The sequence below is a fragment of the Alosa pseudoharengus genome, unplaced genomic scaffold, assembly GCF_046254945.1.
Source record: "Alosa pseudoharengus isolate Yale_2024_CS ecotype anadromous, Long Island Sound unplaced genomic scaffold, YU_APseudo_1.1 YU_APseudo_1.1_scf_21, whole genome shotgun sequence".
In the NCBI taxonomy this organism is placed as follows: Eukaryota; Metazoa; Chordata; class Actinopteri; order Clupeiformes; family Clupeidae; genus Alosa; species Alosa pseudoharengus.
In genome coordinates, this window is record NW_027468674.1 from 7,202,591 (window position 1) to 7,228,487 (window position 25,897).

The 25,897-nt window shown below is 42.9% G+C and overlaps 2 protein-coding genes across 3 annotated transcripts in view; both read left to right on the forward strand.

Annotated features, from left to right (window-relative positions):
* Nucleotides 1-13,909, forward strand: part of LOC143138699 (uncharacterized) — a 33,960-nt gene extending 20,051 nt beyond the window's left edge. Inside the window, exons 8-11 of the mRNA XM_076299118.1 lie at nt 7,053-7,277; nt 7,717-8,660; nt 10,410-10,623; nt 10,838-13,909. Coding sequence (XP_076155233.1) covers nt 7,053-7,277; nt 7,717-8,660; nt 10,410-10,623; nt 10,838-11,886 — 2,432 coding nt within the window. The 3' untranslated portion in view covers nt 11,887-13,909. The remainder of the gene's footprint in view (nt 1-7,052; nt 7,278-7,716; nt 8,661-10,409; nt 10,624-10,837) is intronic.
* LOC143137533 (sesquipedalian-1-like) lies at nt 13,460-18,623 on the forward strand. Of its 2 annotated transcripts, none has more exons than XM_076297767.1 (4): nt 13,460-14,670; nt 15,068-15,152; nt 16,852-17,155; nt 17,562-18,623. In XM_076297767.1, the coding sequence occupies exons 1-4, from the start codon at nt 14,621-14,623 to the stop codon at nt 17,966-17,968; spliced, it is 846 nt and encodes a 281-aa protein (XP_076153882.1). In that variant the 5' UTR covers nt 13,460-14,620; the 3' UTR covers nt 17,969-18,623. The 2 variants fall into 2 exon arrangements, with proteins under 2 accessions (XP_076153882.1, XP_076153883.1); XM_076297768.1 differs by having other exon boundaries at nt 14,051-14,670; nt 15,116-15,152.
* Nucleotides 18,624-25,897: the final 7,274 nt, after the last annotated feature.

Genomic DNA, 25,897 nt, shown 5'->3' on the forward strand with positions numbered 1-25,897 from the left:
TTTTAGTTGTTCAGAGTGTTACCTTAAATTGTGGTATTAATAGTATACAATTTGTCTAAAAGACTAAAACACCTGATGTGACATGCAGTGGTTGCATTGGATTTCTGGAGAAATAACATCTGAACAAACTAAATGCAGTTTTAATTCATATTTCCAAAAACCACTAAATGTGCAAACCTAATTGTCCAGGTTATTTACCCAAGTACTGCTAGACCACAAATTTGACGGAATAAGAACTGAATGCTTTAGAGACATTTTATTCTTTCTTTCACACAAGCTTACGTCACAGACCACTTGGAGGTACAATCAATATCAGAGTTTTGGTTGATTTGAGCACCTCTGATATGTTTAGTATTTTAAAGACGTCAAATAGCTTGTTATAGTTATCAAAATGATAGCTAAGGAACCAGAAGTGAACACACATTGATAGCTGTAAAAACCTTTGAGCCAGCTCCTTAATATGTGGGGCTGTATTTTGCACACCAGCGCATGGCGTAAAACTCGTTTTCCACCCTCGCAAAGTTTAATTTGGTATTTTGCACGTTTATTTTTTAAACATTGCGTCCAGGGGTGTGGCAATTAACAACCTAGGGAGGGGCCTGGCGCGTTGTCTAAAAATCGCTATCGTACACCACCTAAACCTGGTCAGAAGTCAATGGCGAGTTGTTCATATGCTATTTTAAGAGCACATGTCACCAGTCATATTGGCAGGTGCACGCAACATCCTTGTATCATTGATGAACGCACACCAGCGCACGTCCATACAAAGCATTACAAATTGCAGATTACAATGGGAAACATAATTAGAATAAAGATATTACATAATACTGTACATCTCATGATGAGTAGTTATTCACCATCATTTGCAAATTGGTAATGACGGTTAAAAGTGATTAGGCGAGAGGCGAGAGACACGTATGGAGCACAGCTGAAGACGCACTGTCACCAGATATAAGCAACTCCTCTGCAGGATAAATGTTGTTTTATTCAGTCATTTGAGCAATATTAGGGTAAGTGTTGCTTTTTCCAGCCTATGTTTTTCGGTGGTAACCCATTGTCAGTCAATAGTGAAAGTAACTGCATATAACTGTCTTGTCGTTGGCTGACTCCTTGGTGAAGTTAGTTTCACTTTGCCAATGAGTTCAAATAATAGACGAGTGCAAATGCGTGAAGGCTATGCTAGGTTTTTAGTAAAGCATGGTTTAAGAATGACTATTCCATACGGTCTTGCAAGCAGCCTCCTTCAAATGTGCCGTTGAATGCCAAAATACCGATGCATTTATTTGACATATCGCACTTTGCGCCGTTAAAGGGAATGCCAGATGTCATTCTCATTGGTTTAGAATGATGTTACGCCCCAAACACACCCATATGACTGATTAAAAAACCTAGGAACACCTTTTTGTGCCATGCGCTCCACGTTTGATAACAAAACCCCTCCCAATGTGAACTGGACATCCTACTAAATTTGAATAGACTTTTGACGAGTGACGATGCACTTTAGAATGCCATGATAGAGCCCTTGATCTCAATGGCGATGCAGAATTTGTATGCACCTCCAACTGCATATAGCGTACCTGGTTACCGCCCAAAAATATTTGAAAAAAAAAAAAAAACCCACAGTAAACAACTCTTGAGGTTGAGATTTTTTTAACATTAAATATATAATGAAGGAGAACTCTGAGGAAACATTTTTTGAATTAGCAGTAACAAACAAATCCCCTTATTGGTTAAATCAAATGATACTCTTTGGTTTATGTTGCTTGTTCTATAACCCGAAGAAGTCATCGTCGGCAGCATTGTCTGTTGTCTGTTTTTGTTTTCCAAATTCTGAGGAAATTCGGAAATTCTAATTAGTCCTGGCAAAGTAAGGTCTGACCCAAAACTAATTGCAACATAATTTATTTTCACATTTTTATACAACCCCAATCTGTTTGCAAAGATGTATCTGGATTCTCTGAATGTTTTAATAATATTATGTCCTGTAGATGATGAACTCCCTGAATACTTCACAATTTTATGTTGAGAAGCATTAAAATTACATTGTTTCATCATTTGTGCACACAGGTTTGCACAGTGATGAATACCCTACATCTTTACTTCTAAGAGACCCTTCCTCTCTGGTATGCTCTTTTTCATACCCAGTTGTGTTGCCAGTTATCTAATTAGTTGTGAAACATTCCTCCTTTTGTTTTCTTTATCATTACACAACTTTTCCAGCATTTTGTTACCCCCGTCCCAACTTTTTTTGAAACATGTTGCTGGTATCAAATTCAAAATGAACATATATTTTCAACATTTGATATGTTGTCTGTGTCATTTTTGCTACTAAAAATGAGTTTAAGTGTTTTGCAGATTATTACATTTTGTTTTTATTCACATTTTACACAACCTTTTCTGTTTTGTGGTTGTATTTAAATTAGTGATCTAAACACCATAGTACAAATTGGTGTCTATTTTTACATTTTGGCCCTTTGAATCAATGGAAATGGTTGTTTAGTCTTTACTAGCCAGTATGTTTTTGCATGTAAGTGTTCCGCAATGTTAAAGCTGTACAAACATAAAGTTATGTATATCCTCGATTCGCTGAAGAACATGAGACGTTAGCCAATGGAAAGTCCATCTTTGATGATGTCATTGATCTGAACCAAACTCCAATCACCCATCTAGGAAATATTTTAGCACTATATAAGGCAGTGTCTGTGAAATATTCTTCCTCTTTCACCATTCTGAAGAGACTGGCTGGTCATATTCAGAAGTCAGTGGGGTAGAAAGGGTTAATGTTTGTTCTCCTATCAACAACAACAACATTGGTACAACATGGTGTGCAGTGACATTAAAGATCATCACCCAGTGATAGCAGGGACCGGTGGTTTGCTACATGTCTGACAGCAAGCATACGGACAAGCACATTCAGGACTGAGGGTCAACGAACACTGGTAGTTAGCTGGCACTGGGTTTTAAACTTACGTAGCCAACAATGTTACACAGGCTATGCATAGTAAAGCACACATCTGATTGTGATTTAGTCGCAGTGAACAGTAGCAGCTTGCTAGCCGGGACAGTTCTCACATGGGCAAAGCGAAAAGCACAGAGCAGGCTATGGACAAACTGGTGACATCCAGACTATAGTGCTAGGTCTGCCCATGTTGGCAAGGTAACCTTTGCAAGGGACAGACTTCATCAAGAACAAAATGATCATTACATGAGGGGTCATGTTGATGCACTATATGGGCCCTGAAGTTTCTACGTTAAGTTGCTACTATGTTCTCTACCCCTGATATCAGTCAAATAACACAAGTTATGTTATATAGTCACCCCTGATAGCTGAATGGGGCCCCTCAGTCACAGTCAAACATAGGTGACGCTATGTGTCCATATTATAATTCCAATTTAATAATTCCAATTTTGACAGTGTTCCACCACTTGGATTTTCATGGACTTTTGGCAGTATGTGATATGTGTAGCTCCTCCCGGCTAGGCTCTGAAGATCACGTTTACGTAGTAAGCCAGACCAAGTCAGACTCAGTCCATCTCAGACAAGCCTATTGTTACTCCCCGATGTGAGTCACGCATGCTCAGATTGATAGGTTTTACGGCATAACGCCAAGGGATCCGACTGAAATCCATAAAATAATTCACTTTTCTGTTTCAAAAACATTTTAGCTATCTAAGATTGTTTGATTGGTAACGTTAGCAAACGCCATTCAAGTGACAGCCTTTGTTGTGCTTGATTGCTTACTTACTTGCCAGCAGTGAACAAACTTATGTAGGTCAATTTTTATTAGGCTTGTTTGAGATCGACTGAGTCTGACTTGGTCTGGCTTTCTACGTAAACGTGATCTTCAGAGGCTAGCCGGGAGGAGCTACAACAGAGGGCAGCCAAAGATGGTTGATTACGAAGATACTTCATGAGTGGCCATTTCCTGTCCCTGCAAATAGGGTAGCAGTACACGCCCCCGCACATTTATGCAGTGATCGGACTCTCTTTTTAACATTGAGGTCTATGGCAGAATCCAAGAATTTCCCAGAATTTGTCAAAGCCTTATTTTTCTGAGCAATGGATGCACATTTCGGACACGGTATCATGATCTCCAAACCCTCCTCCCTATTTCAGTAGAATGTCATGATAGTATGACCCTCCAGTCGGGAGAAAATCAACATTAATGAAGGTGTACACCAAGTTTATTTTGTACTCCGGCTTGTCTGGCGTGGAACCGAGGCGTTCAAACGTAAGTCATACGTCAGTGACACGCCCCTGTGCAGGCGGGAACTGAACCAGAGCCCGTCTCTGACTGAACTCCACTTTGCCCTCATAGACATGAACTAGGACGACCCATCTTGCTACGCATTCAATTATCTTTGGGGCAGCTCATCCCGGACAGGCAGGTTACAGTCTGCCTGACGTGACTCGCGGGAGATATCGCGGAATGTTGTTTGCAATAAACAATAAAGAATAAATTCTTATGATGTAGTTTAAATAAACCACTGTTGTGTACAGTTAACAGGCCTGCATTGTAGCACATAAATTCAATATCAAGTGTTTCCCCTATATGTGTGTCATTGTTGCAGAAATCACGTATAAGAAGGTGATTTCTGTTTATTTTCGCATATTCCAACATAAGGAAGCAGCATGAGATTCCCGTCATAATCGTCATGAGGACATTCCTCCCAAATGGCCCTATCACGTCTCTGAACTGACGTCATGAGGGCGTGTTTCAGCACGTGCAGCTCGTGGAAGCAAGGTGGCAGGCGAATTCCCGGAAGTAGAAGCATCGATGTAGCGGTGGTTATCAACTCTCTGCTAACCCCATAGAACGCCCATTCATTTAGGATTTTTTTGAACTCCCATAACTTCATATAACATATATCATGTGCCGATATTTTAGCTTCTGTGTTATCTACATAAACAATAAAAGGTAAAACAAGACTCGATTACCTCGTACGTAACGTTAGGTTCCCGTAAGAAGAATGTTTAGCATGTCCGGTTGAAGGGAAGCTAACGCACTGAAGGGAGATAACCGTATTGTTTGGATAAGAAGCGTAGTCCAGCCAGCACGGAAACTCGTGAGCTATGTAGCCTACAATAGCATTGTATGTTAAGGTAAAGCATAGAGGCAAGTAAACCTAATGAAAAACAGTAGTTTTACCGTTAGGTAGTCTAACGATAATCATTTCAGAGGTTTTCGATGGATTGACCGTAGGTCAGAAAAGTGGAAAGAAGATTAGCTTCAAGGCTAGAAGCTATAACTTTTTTGTTTTGTTTTACCATGACTGTTTTTGAAGATGATCATGTGTGGTAGTTTCAACATTAACACGACTTGATATCACTTGTGAGGATGATATTAATAATAATACATAAATAAATGTTTAACTTTGATGACTTTGAAGACGAAGGAAGTGTGAGAAGAATTTCTGTGTATCTATCATATGAGTTACAAGATTCAGTTCGATGGCTAACGTCACAAAGTTAAGTGCAAGTCTGTGCAGTACTGGGACCAACTGAAAAATGACTCGGTGCCCTCCCATTGAGAACGACGGAGTCTGTTCGTCCATTTCTTTTACTGTCTATGCGTGGAAGGCAACTGCAAGATCTGTCTGCAGGCTAAGACTCCCGCGATATTTTAAGGTCATATGACATGGTGTCACGGTGGTAAGTCCCTCCCCGGCTGACAGAAGTCGGACAGAATTTCTAACCAGCAAGCATTGCGTCCATCCCAGTATGCATTGTGTTCAACCCAGCATGCATCACATCAAGTCAGATCTGCACAGATCTGCCTCAAGTCGAACTCGCCTAATGATATTACAGAAGTCTCTCGCTAGCAGGCTACTTCAGCCTCTAATCTAGAACTGACATTAGAGATCATGCCGTGAAAATGGGATGCCTTACGCTAAATAATACATTACTGCTGTGTAGGCTAAATGTCATTATTCTGTGGCTAACAGCACTGGTAGTCGCAAAGTAGCAAAGTGACACATGCGCGACTCACATCCGGTAGCGACTCACATCGGGGAGTGACAGCATTCTCTGGCCTCTATTTTGATGTTGACCAGAGAATGTCTAATAAGGGGAGAACCGCCACTCGGGAAACTTCCGGTTTCTGAACTGGTTGCAGTTCCTTTTCTGGTTCCACATGAGGGCGCTCACGAATAAGTGCAGAATGAATGGAGGTCTATGGAGCTGTACCCCTCAAATCCACTTTTCTCGGGATATAATTTTTTGCCCAGAAATTCGTATGTTGCAGTCGAAAGAGGGGGCAGGGAAAATACAAACCGCTGAGTATTATATTTTTTGAGTCACTTATTTGTTCTAAAAAGTCTTTCAAATGTGTCAATGACGTCATTCATTAGCAGAAAGCTAGTGTGTTGTGGGCAATAACGACCCAACCTGTAAGAAATCAAAAGGACGTGACTACTCGTTCATTCAACTTTTGACCTATAATCCATATTGATCTTGCAGAAACCACAATCAAATATTCAATTTCTCACCGACAACCAGGTGAAAGAGACAAATTTAGCCGTCTAGCTCTATAGACCCCCATTGTTTTTGCACTTATTCGTGATCGCCCCTAGCGGAACTGCAACAGATTGCAGGTACAATGGAGTTAATAGGGAGTGATCCGGCTCTCCGTAAACGGGCTCTGTGTTGACCTACCGCAGAGTGCAAGACCCGGAAGTAATAACTATTCATTCATGAGAAGCGAGTGCAAGGCTCAGGAATATTTCGTGATTGATTGATTTTCACTCGATTCTTCATGCCTGAAATTAACATTTTGGCATATAAGTTTAAAGAGTTTTTTTTTTTTAAGATTATCTCTTAAATCATTCAACTTTTTCCGTAGCCTAATTGTAGCCTATGGTAGGCTACGGCGTTTAGGACCTGTTTGACATCAGATGGCGATGGGTATATAGTCAATTTCGCTTTGACTGATCACAGTCAGTATAACTTCATGTAGCCTAATTTGTGTCAGAAGTGCAATTACGGGAATTTCTTCTGAAAATCGTGAACAGCAGTGACACTAATTTTTCAGACAACAAATAGAAAAGTTGAATGACCTGTCGTGTATCGTTTCCTACTCCTCCTTTCATGAAGATGACCAAGATTGAAAGACTGAATGCACGGGTTTCTAAACTGCTGACCGCAGCAGTCCACGAGGTGCTGGAGGTGGTAAAGGATACGGTGTCGGAGTACCAAGAAAAAACCGCTCGAACTCAGAGGGAGAACGAGAGACTTCGGAAGAAACTCGAGGGACTACAACAATGGTTTGATCGAGAATGTGAGTTTTGTTGCTATTATTGTCAGTTCTACATTATATTACCCTCTGGCATTTACTAGATAGTCTATCATTCAGTGGATAGAATTATGCAGCTGCTCACATTGTGTAGTGAGAGGTGGAGACAGAGACACAAGGAGCAGAAACACATGGTAAACACAACAGCACATGGTATAAGTAAACAAAGTATACCATAACCAATGATATCTCTGCAATAAAATGAAAACCCAAGACCAAACTCTCTGGACATGATGAGAATAGTACAAGCTAACTTTTGTAAAAAGTTGACCCATTTTAAAATATAGGTTTTTTTTTTATTATTCAGGTTTGAATATTATAATTACGCATAACATAATTATATTCATTTTCATTCAAATCTGTGCCAATGCGGTCCAAAAGTGATGATTTCACACCGAATGACCCATGTATTTGTTTTCTCTAGTGTCACGGGTGTCCAGAGCATGTCCTCCATTGCAGGCCAGCCAATCAGAGCAGTCCAAATGCTCATGTAAACAACTACCGTCCTCTGAGGCATCGGGCAAGTCAGAGCTGGAGTCCAGAGCGACTTCTGCAGATGAAGTGAAGAATCATCTGGAGTTAAAGGTAGAATCCATCATCAGCGTTGAGCAAGTGGCTCTTTCATGTGTCACCGTGGTGGATACAGAAAGTGACAGCTCTGCTCACTCACAATCTGTGAACTCAAAGGACACCTCAGCACATGCAGAAAGTGTAGTGTTTCCCAATGGACGCTCATCACTGGCTAACTCCACCTCACCCACTCAGCAAGGGATGCCAGCCGACGTCAATATCATCAAAGCGGAGCACGACCTTCTGGAATATTCCCTCTCCCAGCAACCCGTGCCTTCACACCAGCTGTACGACCATGAGGAACCCACCCCAGATTATGCCCTCAACGCAGCACAGAACGATGTCCAGGAGTTAGATCTCCTGCAGCACAGCTCTGATACTTCAGAAGTGCCACACTACATTCATTCTGACACATTCAATGCCTTTGTGGAGTCGTTCCCCCTCAATCAGGCCCAGCAGCAGCAACAACAGCAGCAGCAACAGCAGCAGCAGCACCACCTCCACCAGCAGCATCGGCGTTTCTCTGGGCAAGAGGAGAGCCACCGCTGCCTGCTGTGCGGCAAGATCTTCAGTCGGCTGAGTGGCCTTCGCATCCACCAGCGCTGCCACACAGGCGAGAAGCCGTACACGTGTGGCCACTGCGGCCGGCGCTTCAGCCTTGCCGGGAACCTGCAGAAGCACAAGCGTGTGCACACCGGTGAGCGCCCGTATGGTTGCCAACAGTGTGGCAAAAAGTTCAGACAGTTGATCCACCTCAAGACGCACCAGAGGATCCACAGCTACCGCCACCTCAGCTTCTGAGGCGTCTTGCTTGATGTTAACTAATTTAACATCAGGATTTTAATTTCAACATTGATACAGACTTTTCGAAAAGATATTCTTGTAGACAATGTTGTTATTAGGTTTATTTAACATGAGAAAGGGGTAGGACAATGACATCAGAGAAGCCAGCAAAAATAATGGCAATTTACTATTTATCTTTATTTTCACTATTTATAATCCTTTCCGCTGATGCACAGATACGGACCTAAGGACCTATGGACCTAAGAAAGCTTGAAAACACAAGACTTAAACTATGTATTTTGTTTGTTTCCAAGTTATGTTGTAATATAAGTCCTTCTGGGGCATGTCATTTCCACATGTGTTTGGCTGTTGTTGGTTGTCATTGGCTGTAGAATGTTATAATGTCGAAACACTTACATAAAAAAGATAACTTTTTAAACATTTAGTTGTTTAGAGTGTTACCTTAAATTGTGGTATTAATGGTATACAATTTGTCAATTAGACCAAAATATCTGATGTGACATGCAGTGGTTGCATTGGATTTCTGGAGAAAAAACATCTGAATAAACTAAATGCAGTTTTGCTTCATATTTCCAAAAACCACTAAATGTGCAAACCTAACTGTCCAGGTTATTTACCTAAGTACTGCTAGACCACGAATTTGACGGAATAAAAACTGAATGCTTTAGAGCCATTTTATTCTTTCCTTCACACAAGCTTATGTCACAGACCACTTGGAGGTACAATCAATATCAGAGTTTTGGTTGATTTGACCATCAGTTAACTTTGAAACCGGCATCTTACTTTGGATAGACAATAGCAATATGAGTGATTAACGTCAAAAAATCTAGATTGGAGTAACTCAACATAAGGCACTTCTGATATGTTTAGTATTCTGAAGACGTCGAATATCTCGTAATAGTAACCACACGTTTATAGTAAACACACGTTTTAAGTAATAATTAATAGCAACCCCCCTCCTTAGTTCAAACAAAAGTTAATGTGCAGTTTATTATACAGTCTATAGTTGTTATGAAGGGCGTACAATAAACAACGACTCTTATTATGACAGAAGTGCTATTATGGCCGGAAGTAATTCCTTAGTACAAACAAACCTGATGAGGAACAGCGTAGTTGTTATACCGAATCAGGGATACAGTTGTTTTGAAACTACTGACTTAGACTTGTTACGTAAATGTCAAATGGCAGTATTTCACTTTCAGAGATGCATGTTTGCTGACCCTGTCATCTTATAAGCCCACATGGCTTAAGTTACTCTTGCAAGTAAGCTTGGAAGCTAGTTAGCCTGCTAGCTAATGAAGCAGCAGACAACTATTAATAACGTAACGTTAACTCTCCTTGGCTCGTTGATAAGCTGGAGAACCATCTAAAACATATTTTATATTTGTTTTGTATGTAACAGTAGAATATATAGACCCAAAAACGTGACAGGAAAAGGATACTGGAATGTCAGCGACGACAACAACAATGGAAAGAAATCAGATGTATTCAAGGTAACGTCGCTATTTAAATTGTCGAGTTTATGGTTTGGTCACTGGAAGTCTAATGGCAAGTTGCATAAAACCAGTTGTGATGTGAGACTTACTAGTTTGCTCTGGAATCCCTCCATACTTCATCAACAGTCATTTAGCTAAGAAAACAAGCTTTATTGAAGCATTCAGTATTCGCATTAAACACAGTAGCCTAAACCGGTATTTTACGATAGATCTTTTTGATTACGCCTCCTAAGCATATGTTCTACAGTTGTTAATTTATATATCATACAGAGTGTCGAAAATTGATCGACTTAATGCTCGAGTGTCCAAGTTACTCACGGTGGCCGTGCATGAAGTTCTGGAGCTCGTGCGGGAGACGGTGTCGGAGTATCAAGAGAAAACCGCCCGCACTCAGCGGGAGAACGAAAGACTCCGGCAGAGGTTGCACGACGCCCTGGGAAGGCTGGAGATCGAGAGGGAAGGTGAGAAGAGCGTTGCAAATAATCTTATACATAGTCTTCCCCACTCAACACCTTGACCAGTTCCCTGAGTTCCGTCTCTCTCTCACACACACACACACACACATGCACATCTTAAATTCGTGTCTAAACGGTGAGTTTTTTTTGTAAACTGTGACACTTTAAATGACAGTATTTGCCAAAAAAAAGTAATTGTAGACTTCATTCTGCCTATCAGCAGTGAGACGGGTTCAGCTGGCCTCTGTCTTGGAGTGTGCTATTATTCAGGAACAGCAGCAGCAGGATTGTGATGCAGCCAGGTCTTCTCCTGTGAGCCTTGAGCTCGAGAGCCCTCCGGACGATGAGAAGCCAGTGGTGGGCGATGCACAGCGCGAACAGAACGTGGAGGAAAGGCCAGAGGAAGAGCAGAAGCTCTCGGCAGAGGCGCTCACAGAGTGTGCCGTGAGAGTGCAACTGATGTTAACTGACCACGACAGGACCTCAAGCGGCGAAGGGGCTCCCCCCGCTGAAGAGACTGTGAGACTCTGCGTTGTCGACGGCATCAAAAGCGACGCTGACGCCGTTGCAGTGAGCCGTGTAACCACACTGACCCCAACGACAGCAAACTGTGTCCTGTCGCCTCGCAAACAAACCTTAGCTGACGCCCATGCGATTTCTACGGAGCACATCAAAACCGAGCCGGTCTCGCCAAGGTCCCCCATCGGCCAGCAGGAGGCGCCATTGGGCACCTTCGGCCTCACAGAGGACCTGAGTGGCGCCAGGCAGCAGCCAGCTCCTCACCGAACCCTGAACAGTGCCGCTGGGCCCTATGACCTGCTGTTTGTTCCCCCGTCCCAGCCAGCCCCGGCTCATCCTCATCAGTCACCGCAGGGCCTAGGCCGACGTCTGGGGCTCGGGTTCGGCCGGGCTCCGCGCCTATCCGGTGACATCCGGCGCCAACGTCAGGGTGGCCTGCGCCGCGACGAGCCGCACGTGTGCGGCGTCTGCGGCAAGACCTTCGGCCGGCTGGGCAACCTGCGCATCCACGAGCGCTGTCACACGGGCGAGAAGCCGTACGCGTGCGGACAATGCGGCCGCTGTTTCAGCCAGGCCGGCGACCTCAAGAAGCACAGGCGAGTGCACACCGGCGAGAAGCCCTACTACTGTGGACAGTGCGGCAAGAGCTTCAGCCGCGGCGAGAACCTTCGCCGCCACCAAAAGATCCACGTCGGGGAGAGGGCCCAACTCCAGCAGGCCTGGGTCGACCTTAGACCCACTCAGAACTGAGAAGGTGCAGCGTCCGTCTTTAGACAGGAGAGATGGACTGATCCGCACATGTGCTTCAGGGTGCCACTGATCCTATCTGATGATGTGTTTAAAATCTTCACTATAACAGCATGTCCTAACAGGATGCAATGCGAGCAAAATTTAGCGGTGAAATCTGTTTGATTACATTGTTTTCAATTGGAATTCCTGACTGTACGTACGCGACACGAAGCAGTGCTGTGCAGCTTGAGGCAAAGCAACGTTTTGAGCGAACGTTTTTGTCTCTTTCCTTTCTGTCCGTGGCGTTGCTCGGCTACTTAGAATGAGAAACTATTATGATGCAATATAAGGTCATGATTTTGAATGCAACAAGACCGTTGTTTGCTCAGGTCCTGTTAGGACACGCTGTAAGATAAAACAAAAGAGAATGTTTGCGCACCAGAGTAGTTTCCAAAATGTAAGTAAAAGCAACGTTTTGACCTGACAGGGTATTTTCTTTTAATTAAATTTTGGGAGCTACTCCGTTGTGTGGACATTCTCTGTTGTTTTACCTTATAGTATATTTTGGCCTGTGCGTGGCCTAAATACAGGTGGGAGGTGCACGTTACCACTCTACCAGACTCTATGAAATCTTAACTATTTCATTAAATGGTGTACTCTATACTGTATATAGAGGTTTCTCACAATTAAGTGAAAAAGTGAAGATTTTGAACACAATTTGAGACATGGATACTGAACTGACTGATCAGTGAATGGGAGTTGATCTGGATCATTGGCTGTAACGAATGTGAAATTAAATTAATTGGGAGATGACTGTTGCTTTTTTTCTAGACTATAAGGTTATTATTATTGAGCATTTAATGAATGTGAATTTTCTCGAGGCAAAGCACAGGTTGAAGAAGCTAACCAACCAAGGTCATAATTTAGTTTTACTGATCGTTTGGTGTTTACTCAGTGAGTTTTTATTAACCCCCCCCCCCCCCGCCTAATCATGTCCATTCTGTCAACATCTATGCCACATTGGTGCACTGTGTGGTTTTGTCCATAGATATTAGAAGGCTAGATACCACATTGTGCTCCAGAACGTACGTAAATAGCGTCGCCATATTGGTGGGGGCAACAATTACTGGAGGTCAATGGAGAAACACGTGACTCTGACTGGAAATCAAACAGGTGTCTCTGATTGCCAGCAAGTGTTGCCCATAGACAGTAAAGGCGTTTGCGCCCAGTAATATGGCGGCCACGTTCATGTATGCCACTTAATAGAACTTGACAGACAATGTGGTATGTAGCTTTAATATCTATGGTTTTGTCATTGAAGGTCTGCTAGATTTGATACAGTAGCATAACTTTAAAGCCATGATGACAAAAAGAAAGTTAAGTGATTGTTGTTCATTCTCTTTACAGATTCAAGAAATTGATATTTTATCTAGGCCTACTTGTGAATATTTAATCTGTACAACAGAATGCAACATAATACTCAAACATATACTGTCATTATGTCTTTAGAATTACAATATTGTTTTAAATGTGACTGTAGTTTAATGTTTGGGCAACTACATTTTGGAGCCTCTCTGTGTTTGTTTGTGTTTTTGTTTGTGTGTGTGTGTGTGGGGGGGTCAAACTACTAGTATTGCAAAACCTAGCATGCAACAGGCCATTGAACAATCAGACTTATCAAGATGTGTGTGTGTGTGTGAGAGAGAGAGAGAGAGAGTGAGTGTGTGAGAAGGGGTGGGAGAGACCGATAAGGTATAGAACAGTTGCTTATCAAGTCGTGTGTGTGTTTGAGAGGTGTATTCTCTCCTGTGTGTCTTAGGAACAGAGACAAAAGCCACGGTGAGTTCTGATCATTGCTAGCTCATTCATGGTTGTTTCATTAAGGCTAAATGATTTTATTTATCATTGTTGCTGATGTAATTGTTAGTACTACAATGTATTTTAATATGTAATGTATGTATTTCACCTCTGGGGAATAACTTGTAAATATAATAAGTTTGTACATGGTATGCAGCAGACATAAAGTAGATATTTTAAGTCCAGACTTAACAATTCTTAGTGTTGTGTGTCTCTAGTTCGCTTATGTGTCATGCAAAAGACACATTCACACCACACTACAAATATAGCCTCATTTTGTGTGTGTTTGTGTGTGTGTTATTTACTTTCTTGACCGCTGTGGTTTAGCAGCAAATACAGGATATGAAAAGTGGAACTACCAACGAGGGCCAGTTTCTGTCAGAAGCGATATCACAGTCGGGATCAGTCTGAGTCATTATCCGTAACTGGTGGTATGAGTCAGTATACGAAACCCTTGCGGTGCGGTCGGTGCTGAGGAGAGATAGCGTAAATAGACAATGATCTCTGGAGTTTGAGCTACGCTTCCTGGAATTTACCGTGCGTAAAAACAACTGTTTTAGGCTACCGCGGGTGTCACTGGCTAATGGCTATTTGGTTTAAGGAAACCAGCTGTGTGAAGTTTTCGAAGACCGTATGTTTTTAACGCGGGGGATGTGCTCACCTTGGCACCAGGAAGTATGCGTTTAACAACACCCCTTTTTACCCAGCCCACGAGTAAAAACTCTCCAGACCGTTGACATAGTAGGGCGAGGTTCTTCAGATGTATCTATGTGTTATCAGTTCGTGTTTTGCTGTGTAGGCTACCAGGTTTAACCACCTCGTCAAGTCCGTCGTGGGAAATGTTTGCATCGCTTTGAATTATTGTGCGGAAGCGGAGGGTTGACCAGCAATAACCTATATGCGTAAAACAAGAAGAGCAGAGATCGTTGTTTTTGGGGAACAGAACAGGTATGTTAAGAATGGCTCTTTACTGACATGCCGTCAGGGCTTCAGGTCATTTAGTAGGCTACTGCCTATGTCAGTAGCTTATTTGTTCATATAGGGCTATACGCCTCGCCAGCTTATGTCTTGGTATGCGCGCATGCAGGCCAAACCTTAGACCTGCAGATAAAAGCGGTATTAATGATTAATGACCAGTGCGTGTGGGAAAGGAAAACTAACCTTGTTTATGAGGCGCAGTTATGAACTAACACAGGGCATTTTGCTCAGTCTGATCTTGCAGTTCTATACAGATTTGTTCAGGAAGCCTCTTATTTTCAGAGTGAAATCAGGAAGAAACATTCACCTGCTCATTTAATTCAGTAGTAAAAAAAAAATCAAAATGTGCATGCTTTGTTTTCAAAAGAGTTATGAAGATTCATGGGAAGATTTTGAACCATTACCTCTCCTGCAGTTCATCCACGGACAAAGAGGGATATCTGTACAAAAAGGTATACACACACTCACTCACACACACACACCTAACAGTAGCCTATTGCAGATCATTTGCATAGATAGAAATGTAAATGTTGAAACAGTGTGGGTGAACAAACTAATGGCTTTTGGACAGACAGTAGAGTGCAGTGCAGCTTGAACTAAGCCTCCCTAGTTAGAATAGGGTTAAAGGTACAGTCCCCCACCTAGTGAAAGGTTTGAAGTGGAATTTGGGTACCCTCCCATCAATGGTCCATGAAGCAGCATTGTCAGTTGACTGAAGTGATATTTGTCAGTGGTCCAAGTCACTTTGGTCTATTTGGAATAGCATAATTTATTGGATGTAGGCTACACTCGGAATGGACAGCTGAAGGACTGTGAGGAGAATAGCCGAAGCATTTTGTTTTGTCATGGTTATGGTCAGCTATTTGCCAAACTCTGTTGTCCAAAGCGACTTACAGTTATTACACTGATTGTAATTGAGGACTGTGCCTTTAAAGGAGGCTCAAGGGCTGTGCTTGTTCTTGTATCCCCCATAAGAGGGACTCTCTCTTGTTGCAAGTGTAACCTGCCTTGTGTTGTCGTCTGCGCGGTTCATCGCTGCACCTGCCTGAGTTTGAACAGCTGAATTTGCAGAACCCTTGGCCTGGGGGGCAGGCCTGCTAACGTGGGTGCTAGCGTCTGTGGCTAACACGTCCCTTAAAGGAGAATTCCGGTGTGATATTGACCTAAAGTGTGTTGAAACATGATACCGAGTGTGAACGTATGTCTCATAGCCATTCTCGGCTTGTCCCCTGCACTCCAAAATCTGGCGCTAGTTAGCCGATGCTACCAACAGCTTTTTCAATGGTGGTGCTTCGGCATCGGGCTAGCCATGCAAATAAATCACTGTTTTACACCATTTACGAGGCTCAATGTATCTCCACACTTCATTGGTAGACTTCCAAGGGCCCTGACATTTAAAACGAGACATTGAGAACTTTGAAAAAGCACTGGTAGTTTACTTACAAGACGATTTATACAGACAGTATCTTCACGAAGTTTAGCGTTTGCAGCCATCTTGAATTTAGTCACGATAAGTCGAGCGACGAGTAAGAATGAACAGTTATGATAAGGGATCAGATTCCAAAAATAATTCAGTGGAAATGCATGGATTCCAGTTGCTGCTACTGGAAGAAACTGGAATCCATGCATTTCCACTGAATTCCCTTATCATACCTGTTCATTCTTACTCGTCGCTCGACTTATCGTGACTAAATTCAAGATGGCTGCAAACGCTAAACTTCGTGAAGATACTGTCTGTATAAATCGTCTTGTAAGTAAACTACCAGTGCTTTTTCAAAGTTCTCAATGTCTCGTTTTAAATGTCAGGGCCCTTGGAAGTCTACCAATGAAGTGTGGAGATACATTGAGCCTCGTAAATGGTGTAAAACAGTGATTTATTTGCATGGCTAGCCCGATGCCGAAGCACCACCATTGAAAAAGCTGTTGGTAGCATCGGCTAACAAGCGCCAGATTTTAGAGTGCAGGGGACAAGCCGAGATGGGCTATGAGACATACGTTCACACTCGGTATCATGTTTCAACACACTTTAGGTCAATATCACACCGGAATTCACCTTTAAGGCGTCGGGAGGGAGGCTTGTGTACTTTACTGCACACTGCACAGTTGCTCACACAAAGTTAAACATTGTCTATTTGCTCTCCCTTGGCTCAGGGCGAGGTGAACACGTCCTATCAGAGGCGCTGGTGCATCTTGAAGGGGAACCTGCTGTTCTACAAGGACCGTCCAAGCGAGCGAGACGTTGCGGGCGTCATCGTGCTGGAGGGGTGCTCCGTGCAGCTGTGCGAGTCCGAGGAGAAGTTCGCCTTCTCGCTGGTGTTCAGCGAGCCGGGCCTGCGCACGTACAAGTTTGCAGCCGAGGACCAGGCCAGCCTGGAGGGCTGGATTAAAGCCTTACTGTTGGCCAACCATGGCTACCTCGCACTGCTCGTGAAGGACCTGCAGGAGCAATACCTTGGTAAGCAGAACCAGGCCAAAGAGAAACATAAAGAAAGTTAAATGTCTAGGAATACAAAAGACAAATATGAATTGAGTTGACTTAGAAAAGGTAGAGATCCAGTGTACTCATTGATTGATGATTGAATCCTACACAGCCCAAGACCCAAATTATCTATACCCACGCCAAATGTATGCATATATTCTTTGAACAATATCAGATTCTTCTGTCTGGATTATATATACGCAGTTGTGTTTTTTTGGTTGCATTGTATCAAATCAAAATTATTAATTACGGTGATGAGACTCATTCACAACATTTAACAACACTGATATCAGTCACACATCCTGCAGCATTCACACAGGATGTCTCTCTCTCTCTCTCTCTCCTCTCTCTCTCTCTCTCTCCCCCTCTCTCTCTCCATCAGAGGCTGCTTGTGCAGCTGGAGAGAGCCCAGCAGACCCACAGTGCCTGGGGGGAGACGGCATGGCCCATTCCCACTCTCGAGGCCTCATCCCGGGGTCCATCTTCTACACCAGCCCCCCTGCCCCGGACTCTGTGGACCTGGGTGCTCCGCAGCAGCTGCTCCTGAACGCATCCACCAACGCCAAGGCAGCCAATAAGAAGTCTCCAAAGCTGTGGCCCAAACGGAACGCGCTGGTCGCCCCAATCAATGGCCCCGCCCCGCCTCAGGGGGTGTGGTCAGACCCCACGGAGGACTTTAGGCAAATGCATGAGGAGTTCGGGAAGGAAGTGAAAGAACTGATTGCTGATTGGTCAAAGAGGAAACCGGAAGAGGCTTCAGTGCAAGGTGATTTGATTGATCTGAGCTGATACCAAAATAATAACGTCAAAATAATATGTCAGAAGCAGAATGCCATATATTTTTTTTAAATATTTAAGAACTTAAAATCGTAAATTGTAAATTAAAATCTGTATTACCAAGGAATTAATATTAATGCACAGTCTTTCCAGATTGGGCCTGAACTAAGCTATGGTACATTTACATTTGTTTTGTGTTGTTGTTTGTTTTCATTAGCGTACATCAACAGATGTCATAGGCACTGTAATGTTTTTAATATGCACTAAATTGCACTTAACGTTGTAGTCCCAACACTGCATGTCTTAGTACTGTGACGTGAGGAAAGAAGTAGAGTATCTTGGTGTCTGATATAGTGGGGACCCAGCATACCGTGACTCACTTGCCGTTGTCTGGTAGCAGGTGCCATCGGGAGACAGTCGGAGCAAGCTCTGTTTCAATTTCAATTTCACAGAGTGTTAAAACATTCAATGCACTCCATGCACCACTCCATTTTGGATTGGCTTGTACTGGCATATCAACTTCCTGTTTACATTAATACATTGGCAGATATGTCTCTTTTCTATAGTCATTGTCTTCAAAACCTTGTCTCGCGTCTAATGTAGACCGACTTTGTGAAAATGTGTGCCACTCACTCCAGCACGGAAAAAAAGAGTTTAAAATGTTCTTTAGCTTAATCAAGCAACTTATGTCATTGAACTGGTTACATAACTTTAGCTATGGTGATCAACTAGCAATAGCCTACAATATTAAAACTTAGAGGCCAGTCATCTGTTATTTTCTGTCATAGCCTGTACAGTGTAAACAGGAAGTTGATTGCCCAGTAGGAAGCAAATCCAAAATGGAGTCATGCATAGAGCCTATATTCGGCCCCAGATCTGATGGATCAGTCTACTGAAATCTGTGCCAGCTTAACTACACGTTTTTTAAAGTGGCAGTTCGTACAGTAAGACATATTGGGACATATTGAAAAGTAATGCAAAGGTAGCTCAGTTTTTCAGGACACTTGTATTAAAACTGTACTGTAATCATAATTCATAAACATCATACTAACAGACTGATGAACAGATAATGAACCATTCATGACCATTTTCAATAGGCTCTGTGACTATGCAAACTTTACTATAAGCTAAAGAATTGCCAAGATGCATGAGGTGCCAAAGTTTGTTTTTAAAAATGTTTTGCCACATGTGAAGCCTAACCCCAAATGCATAGGGCCTGCTGTGCATCACCCAGCTGGGTGCTATACATTTATGGTCGTTAGTGAGGTTCACCATTCACTGTAAAACACGTTGGGTGCTTGAAAAGTTTGAAAAGTGCTATTTAAATGCAGTGAGTTCATTCATGTGTTGTAGCTAAAATATTGTCTGGCATTTTTTGATTGAATGTAGACATTTTGTTATACCAAAAAGTCCTTGATTTAAGACAAGTTAATGTGTTTATTAGTCAAGTTTTATGATATTTAATTTTGATAGCTGAATTATGGTTTGATGTAGACTATTATTTTATTAGATGCATATTTATAATCCTGAAATTCTGTTTGCTGTATATGAGTTATGTTAACTGTCATATAGTTGTGTTTGAATCCAAATTTACAAGCCAAGCCATTAAAAGCGTAGTTTCACAATCCGAGTTTTTACTGTACTGTTCGTACTACACTTTGTACACACTGACATTGTTACAGTATAAAGAAAATAAAGGCTTTTACCGCATTGTGCAAAGGACAAATGTCCACTCTAGGCCAGATTTACTGTAAAGGTAAATCTTTCTATACATCCTGACGTTCCTGACGCAAACCAGTGTTGGAAATATATAGAGTACTTAAGTGTACAGCAGGACTCTGCTGTGATGTCCTCTCACGCCACATATACACTACTCACAAAAAGTCAGGGATGTTCGGCTTTTGGGTGAAATTTCAGGATGAACCTAAAATCCACTACAACCTTTACAGGTGAACTTAATGTGCCATTCTCTAAACTTTTGAATGCGTATGTCCAACAGTTCTTTCACCCAAAAGCGCAGATATCCCTAACTTCTTGTGAGTAGTGTATGGCCTTAAGTCATCTGTGTATGTGGTCGGCGATTGTACACCTTCCACCAAAACAAATCCTCAATTTGGTTGAGGAATGGAGAATACTGTGGGAGGAATACCCATAGCATCCTGTCAGGTGCTGTGAACTACTGCCTGATAGGATGTGAATGTTTAAAAAGCACATAGTCCTAAATGACAGCATATCTGTGTCAAATTAGACCCCTCTTGTTGTTACGGATTATAAATATCAGATGGCCAAAATATGGACCAAAATGTAAAAAAAACAGGCTCCACCCCCTCCACACCTTGGTATATTTACAACTCGGTGCTAAATCCTCCTGAACATCAAAAATAAACTTATAGCACTCAGTTATTTTCTTTTTTTACTTTTTTAATCGCAAGGCAAGACGTCCTTCGCTGTGATATAAGAAGAAACATATGGGCCAACAACAGGAATATGGGTAAGGGCACTGTCATCAGAGATGGCCGTTTACATAGTGATGCTCCCTCCCCTTTGGCCTGGCACATTAATGGTAGCTCTGTGGCCGGTGAAGCCAGTCTTTTCAATGTATAGAAAGCTGTGCAGTGGTTCCATGGAATACAGTTACATTATACTATATCTCCAGAAGAGAGAAAAAAAAGGCCCCGGCCGTGGCGCGACTGGCTGGGGCACCTGCACCGTACGCTGGCGACCCGGGTTTGATTCCCACCCCGTGGCCCTCTTCAGATCCCACCCCGGCTCTCTCTCTGCCACTCACTTCCTGTCATTCTCTACTGTCCTGTCATTAACGACTCCCACACACACGTTCCGTCAACGCATGCCAGTGGGTGTTCCCGACGGTAGCTATGCAAATGACTTGAAGTAAAACCGTAATGTGATTGGTTGGTGCCGTCCGTAGATTGGCTTGATTGGCCGGTGCCGTCTGTCGGTGCAGCAACAGCTGAACTCCTCAACGCGAGTGGCGGGAGAAACGCGACGCGACGGACCCACAATTCAGTTCGGCAACGGATCAGGTGAGCCCATTTAAAGTGAATGGGATGCGTCTCCAGCAACGCGATGCACGCATCTGTGTGTGGGAGCCGTAAAGGCATGAAAAAGGCCAGAAAAGAAAAATAAAGTTGGTAACACTTTATTTGACAGTATGGACATAAGAGTGACATGACACTGTCATGAAAACATGACACTGTCATGACACATGAACCCTATAATCCTATCCCCTAACCCAGGGATGGGCAAACTACGGCCCGCGGGCCGGATCCGGCCCGCCAAGCACTTTCATCCGGCCCGCCGAGCATTTCATTTAGGCTAGTTATCAGGCTGCTCGCTATTTTTTTCCTGCGATAGACGTTGGTTAGCTTTACTGCAAACTGCTTTTCACTCTCCTTAGATAACGTTTACAATGTCAATGTCAAAACATCATGTTAAATAGAGATAACATCATGTTAAACTAAGTTAACTCTTAGTTATCTCCTTTGCAGCAGATCTAACGTGAACATATGCAATCCATTTAATTGGGAACGCGTCTGCACTCACGAGAGGGAGAGGGAGAGAGAGCCGCAGGTTCCAGCTGGCTTGTGATTGTTGATAATTGATATCTCCTTATAAGAAAGTTTTAAAAGGAAATCATGAAGGCAACAGTAGTTCCCACTACTGACCATTTAAAAACTGTGAGAGGGCCCAGCCGTAGGTACAGCACTAGCCATAGTGGAGCAGGCAGAAGATCGATCATTGAGAAATAAACGTGAATTAAAGCGACTGTCTTAAAGCGATAGTGTACAATTTATACATTTGTTAAACAGCATAAAATTAGCAGTATTTTTAAAACAAATTAGCAGTATTTTAAAACAAATACTTTTCATTCTAAATTATAGGCTATAAAAAATGTTTTTTTTTAGGCGTGTGGTGTGGGGGGGGGGGGGGTTGTGTGGCCCGCCGGCCAATTTTCAAAACCTAATGTGGCCCTTGAGCCAAAAAGTTTGCCCACCCCTGCCCTAACCCTATTCCCAACTCTAACCCTAAACCTAACAAATATCAACTATATATAGGGTTATATAGTTCGGCAAAAAACGAATGTCACTTAATAACAGAAGCGTTACGTCATAAACGTTTATGACTTGTTTATGACACGTTCATGACAGTGTCATGTCACTCTTATGTCGATACTGTCAAGCAAAGTGTAACTAAAAGTTTTACTGTATGAAGTATCTATTTTCATTTTGGACGATATTTGTGTAAATGGACACATTTTCTGCAGCAGCTGTTTAAGGGTTGTGTCTGTAACTCCTATTGTCACTACATAAAGTTGTTATATGCCCATAAACAGTGACGGAATGGGATCAAAAAACGGCCCTGGCATTTGCAATGACACACAACATGATAATTCTGATGGATGACATTGGGAAATGTTTACTAGAGCCTGTGTAAATAAATAGGTCTGCCTGTGTTGCACCATGCTAATAGATGGCTACTTAAGCAGCTCTCCGAGCAGCCACTTAACAAGCGGCATGTGCCCAAAATCCAGACAGCCAGTCCGTCACTGCCCATTAACGTTTTATCTGCATATAATGATATCGAAACCGTTAGGGCTGGTGAGGCCAGGTAAAGACAGTGGACCCAAAAGCAGACTCAGAGGCAGAGGGTTGATCACAAAGAGTTAATGCAGATGTGACCGGAGCACAATGCCCCAAATCAGTTTACACCCAGTCACACTAAATAATTTCAATTCAATTTATTTCAATTTATTGTGCTTATAGAGCGCCAAAACATTACACATGTATCGTGGCGCTTTACAGAATGTAGGCAATCAGAGAAAAAGGAAAGAAAGGAAGAAAAGAAAAGAAAGAGAGGCCCATGGGTAACAGGGGCGAGGAAAAACTCCCTAGAATTGGAGATACATATAGGAAGAAACCTCGAGCAGATCCACGACTCAAGGGCCTGACCCATCTGCCTAGGGTCAATACAGGACAGTAAGGTCTGTATACATGACAAATGCATATGATAGTCAGGTGTAGAGAATAAGACAAAGCACTTGAGCAGAAAGTTACAAGAGGTGGGGTGATTACGTATCTGGTTTGATAATTCATTAATCCTGATTTAGTGACAGAAAGTTCAGTCCAGCATTGGATTTGTCCAGGGGAAGGCAGTTGTCATGGGGCATGTGGTGGGTCGGCAGACAGGCCAGGAATCCGGGCAGAATTGTCATAGGCAGGTGATGGGTCGCTAGGCTGTACGGGCCAGGAATCCAAATAGGGGGACAGTAATAGGGCAGTCGAGGATGGGACTTCAGGTGAGATGGGTGAGAGGAGGGCCAACACATGGATGGTTGATGACTGGTGATGATATACCTCACAAGTGAGGTACAGTAAGGGGAAAAAAAAGAGAGATGTATAGTGGGTTAGTATTACTGAAAATCAAGATGGTTAATGTCAATAAGTAATTATTGGTACTATATATTGTTACAGTATATCATAGTGAGAATAGGCAAGAGAGGGAGAGTTGAGAGAGAGAGAGAGAGAAGGGGGGAGAGGAGAGGGGGGGGGGGTTGTACGGCGTGACACATGAAAAGTCCATGACAGCACTATGCAATAGCAGCATAACTAAGGCATGGTGAGGGGTAGTCGGCACCAGCGCAGGTATGGTCAGTGACCACCATCGCACGCGCGACTGGGGTGCCAGTCACACAAGGACTCAGCAGGGTGGTCCATTCCAAAAATCCCTGAGGTGGGTGAAGTTCCACACCGCACCGTCCCTAACTATGGGAGGCGGTAAAGAGGTATGTTTTAAGTCTAGACTTAAAAATAGGGAGGGTGTCTGCTAGTCGAATTGAGGAAGGAAGAACAGATGGTAAATAACAGAGGTACCCCACAGTTCTTATAGATAAGACAGAGACGTGGTCTGCTATTTAAATAAATATATTTTATTTAAATTTGAGGACTGAAGCTGAAAAGCAAACAACCATTAAGATAGGCCTACTACAGTTTATAAAAATATATAATTTATTTTCTACAACAGATGGTACAAGCAACATATTTATTGATGGGAGGTCTTAAACATCGTTAATGTGGATGACCGACGCTGACGGGAGGGGTAGGCTTTACTCACCTTATGGGCTCCCAAAAGTGCAGTTATCACCCGGTGCTCTCTCACAGCGAATCTGACACTGCAAACTAGGTGCTATATGTGTTTCAGGTGCAATTAGAATTAACACACTAACGCGAAGGGGGTACCCCTGCCGACTAACCCCACCACCATACAGCATCGAGTCCACAAATTAGTTGCTCTACCGATTTCAGTCTGTAAAATGTACCCGTATTAAGCTAGCTATACCAGTTGCCCCAGCACAAGAAATAGAAAGGGAAAATAAGGAAGCACAATATCCTCGAAGGCTCACACACCGCCTCACAGACACTCACGCCCCATCCCGGGCCTACAATCCCAGCAGCGCAGACAAAAGGGAGCGAGACTGAGACCCATGATAAGATACAAACACACAAGCAACGAAAGAACAAACAAATGAAAATACGTTAATCAAATAAAACCAGAGGCAAAACAGCAGTGACAGTCACACCCAGGCAATCCACGGTGTTCAATATGGCTATTGGCTACTCCGTGTTGTTAAGTCAACTCGCCGCACGCAAGAACTAGTGCCCAAGGCAGTGGAAACAAACTAAGCGCTTTCAGATATAACCTCCGGAGTATATGAGGAGGTTTGTCAAACGGAGGTCCTACCCTTCGGATGATTCAGATATGATGCTAAACTGCGGACCTAATACTGACCTTACACGGACGTATGTGTGAACGACATACACGCACATTACAGAATCTCCGTGTGGTTGTCGAGTGAGGGGTGGGGGCTTGTAGAGTTCACAAGATGCTGAGACATGACGCAGATTATATGCGGCCGCTGCCTGTCACAGCTGCTTCTTGTTTACAAAATATAGCCTATCATTATGTAGGCTAAAGAAGAAGAAATCTATTGTGCAAAGGCTAATACTTGAAGTAGGCTAGTCACGTAAGTGGGCACTTGAAATTGACCTAGCCTACAGTATTTGTATGTGTGCTTCAAATAAACACATTTATCTGTTTTCAACGTTATGTACCAGAATTAGCTAGGCTATAGAACCCCAAATCTGGTTTGCGTTGGAGAGAGAGAGCATGCACAAACTTTATGGTAGGCTACCAGCCAATTCAGTAGGCTAACTCAAGACTTCAAGATCATACAACGTTTTTAAGCAACAAACAAAATACTAACATTAATAACAGTGAAGTTGTTCGTTTTTTCATGGTTTATTTTTTCCAAAAGCATCCTCTCCCCATGTGTAGCATTTACGTAAGGAGCTTGGAACAAAGTTGGGTTTTCTTCGTTTTCATTTTCTCTAGGCATATATGCTCAGCAAATATCAGGGAGCTCAGCAGGTCATGAAGGCTATCAATGAACAGAAAACCATGTTGGCTAACAATTTATTAAATACTCCTGTTATTGTCGTCAACGACGTCGCTATAGGCTACTGCCTTTTCAGCGCCTTCTGCTTATGATGATTCAGTCTTCTGAATTCGTTTCTCCTTGCCATGCAGTTGTAGCCTAACGTGTCTCTAACGTTCCCTTCAGGTGTTCTATCAAAATGTTGTATGCCCTCATGGACAGTAGCTCCGTGATGTCTGCATCTTTCCAGGTTGGAGATTTTCTGGACAGCACTATGCCACTCCATCATAACACTGGCATTTAAGTCAGATCTAACCACATGGACGCATGAAAGAAACGTCACCAACACGCCCTCTCACTAGGTGTGATTTTAACCGAATGTTCTACTCCTCGTTCAGACACAGCACATTTACATAATGTCCGGAGGAAATACTAGGTCGGGGGTAGTATAAACACCGGGTGAATTCGGACTTCCATATGACCGGTTA

What these genes read in the sequence shown, in the direction of transcription:
- LOC143137533 (XM_076297767.1), top strand. Translation starts at nt 14,621, where the DNA reads ATGCGTAAAACAAGAAGAGCAGAGATCGTTGTTTTTGGGGAACAGAAC. An exon ending in GTTTTTGGGGAACAGAACAG is followed by an intron (nt 14,671 to 15,067) that starts GTATGTTAAGAA and finishes TGTTTTCAAAAG; the next exon opens with AGTTATGAAGATTCATGGGA. An exon ending in AGGGATATCTGTACAAAAAG is followed by an intron (nt 15,153 to 16,851) that starts GTATACACACAC and finishes CCCTTGGCTCAG; the next exon opens with GGCGAGGTGAACACGTCCTA.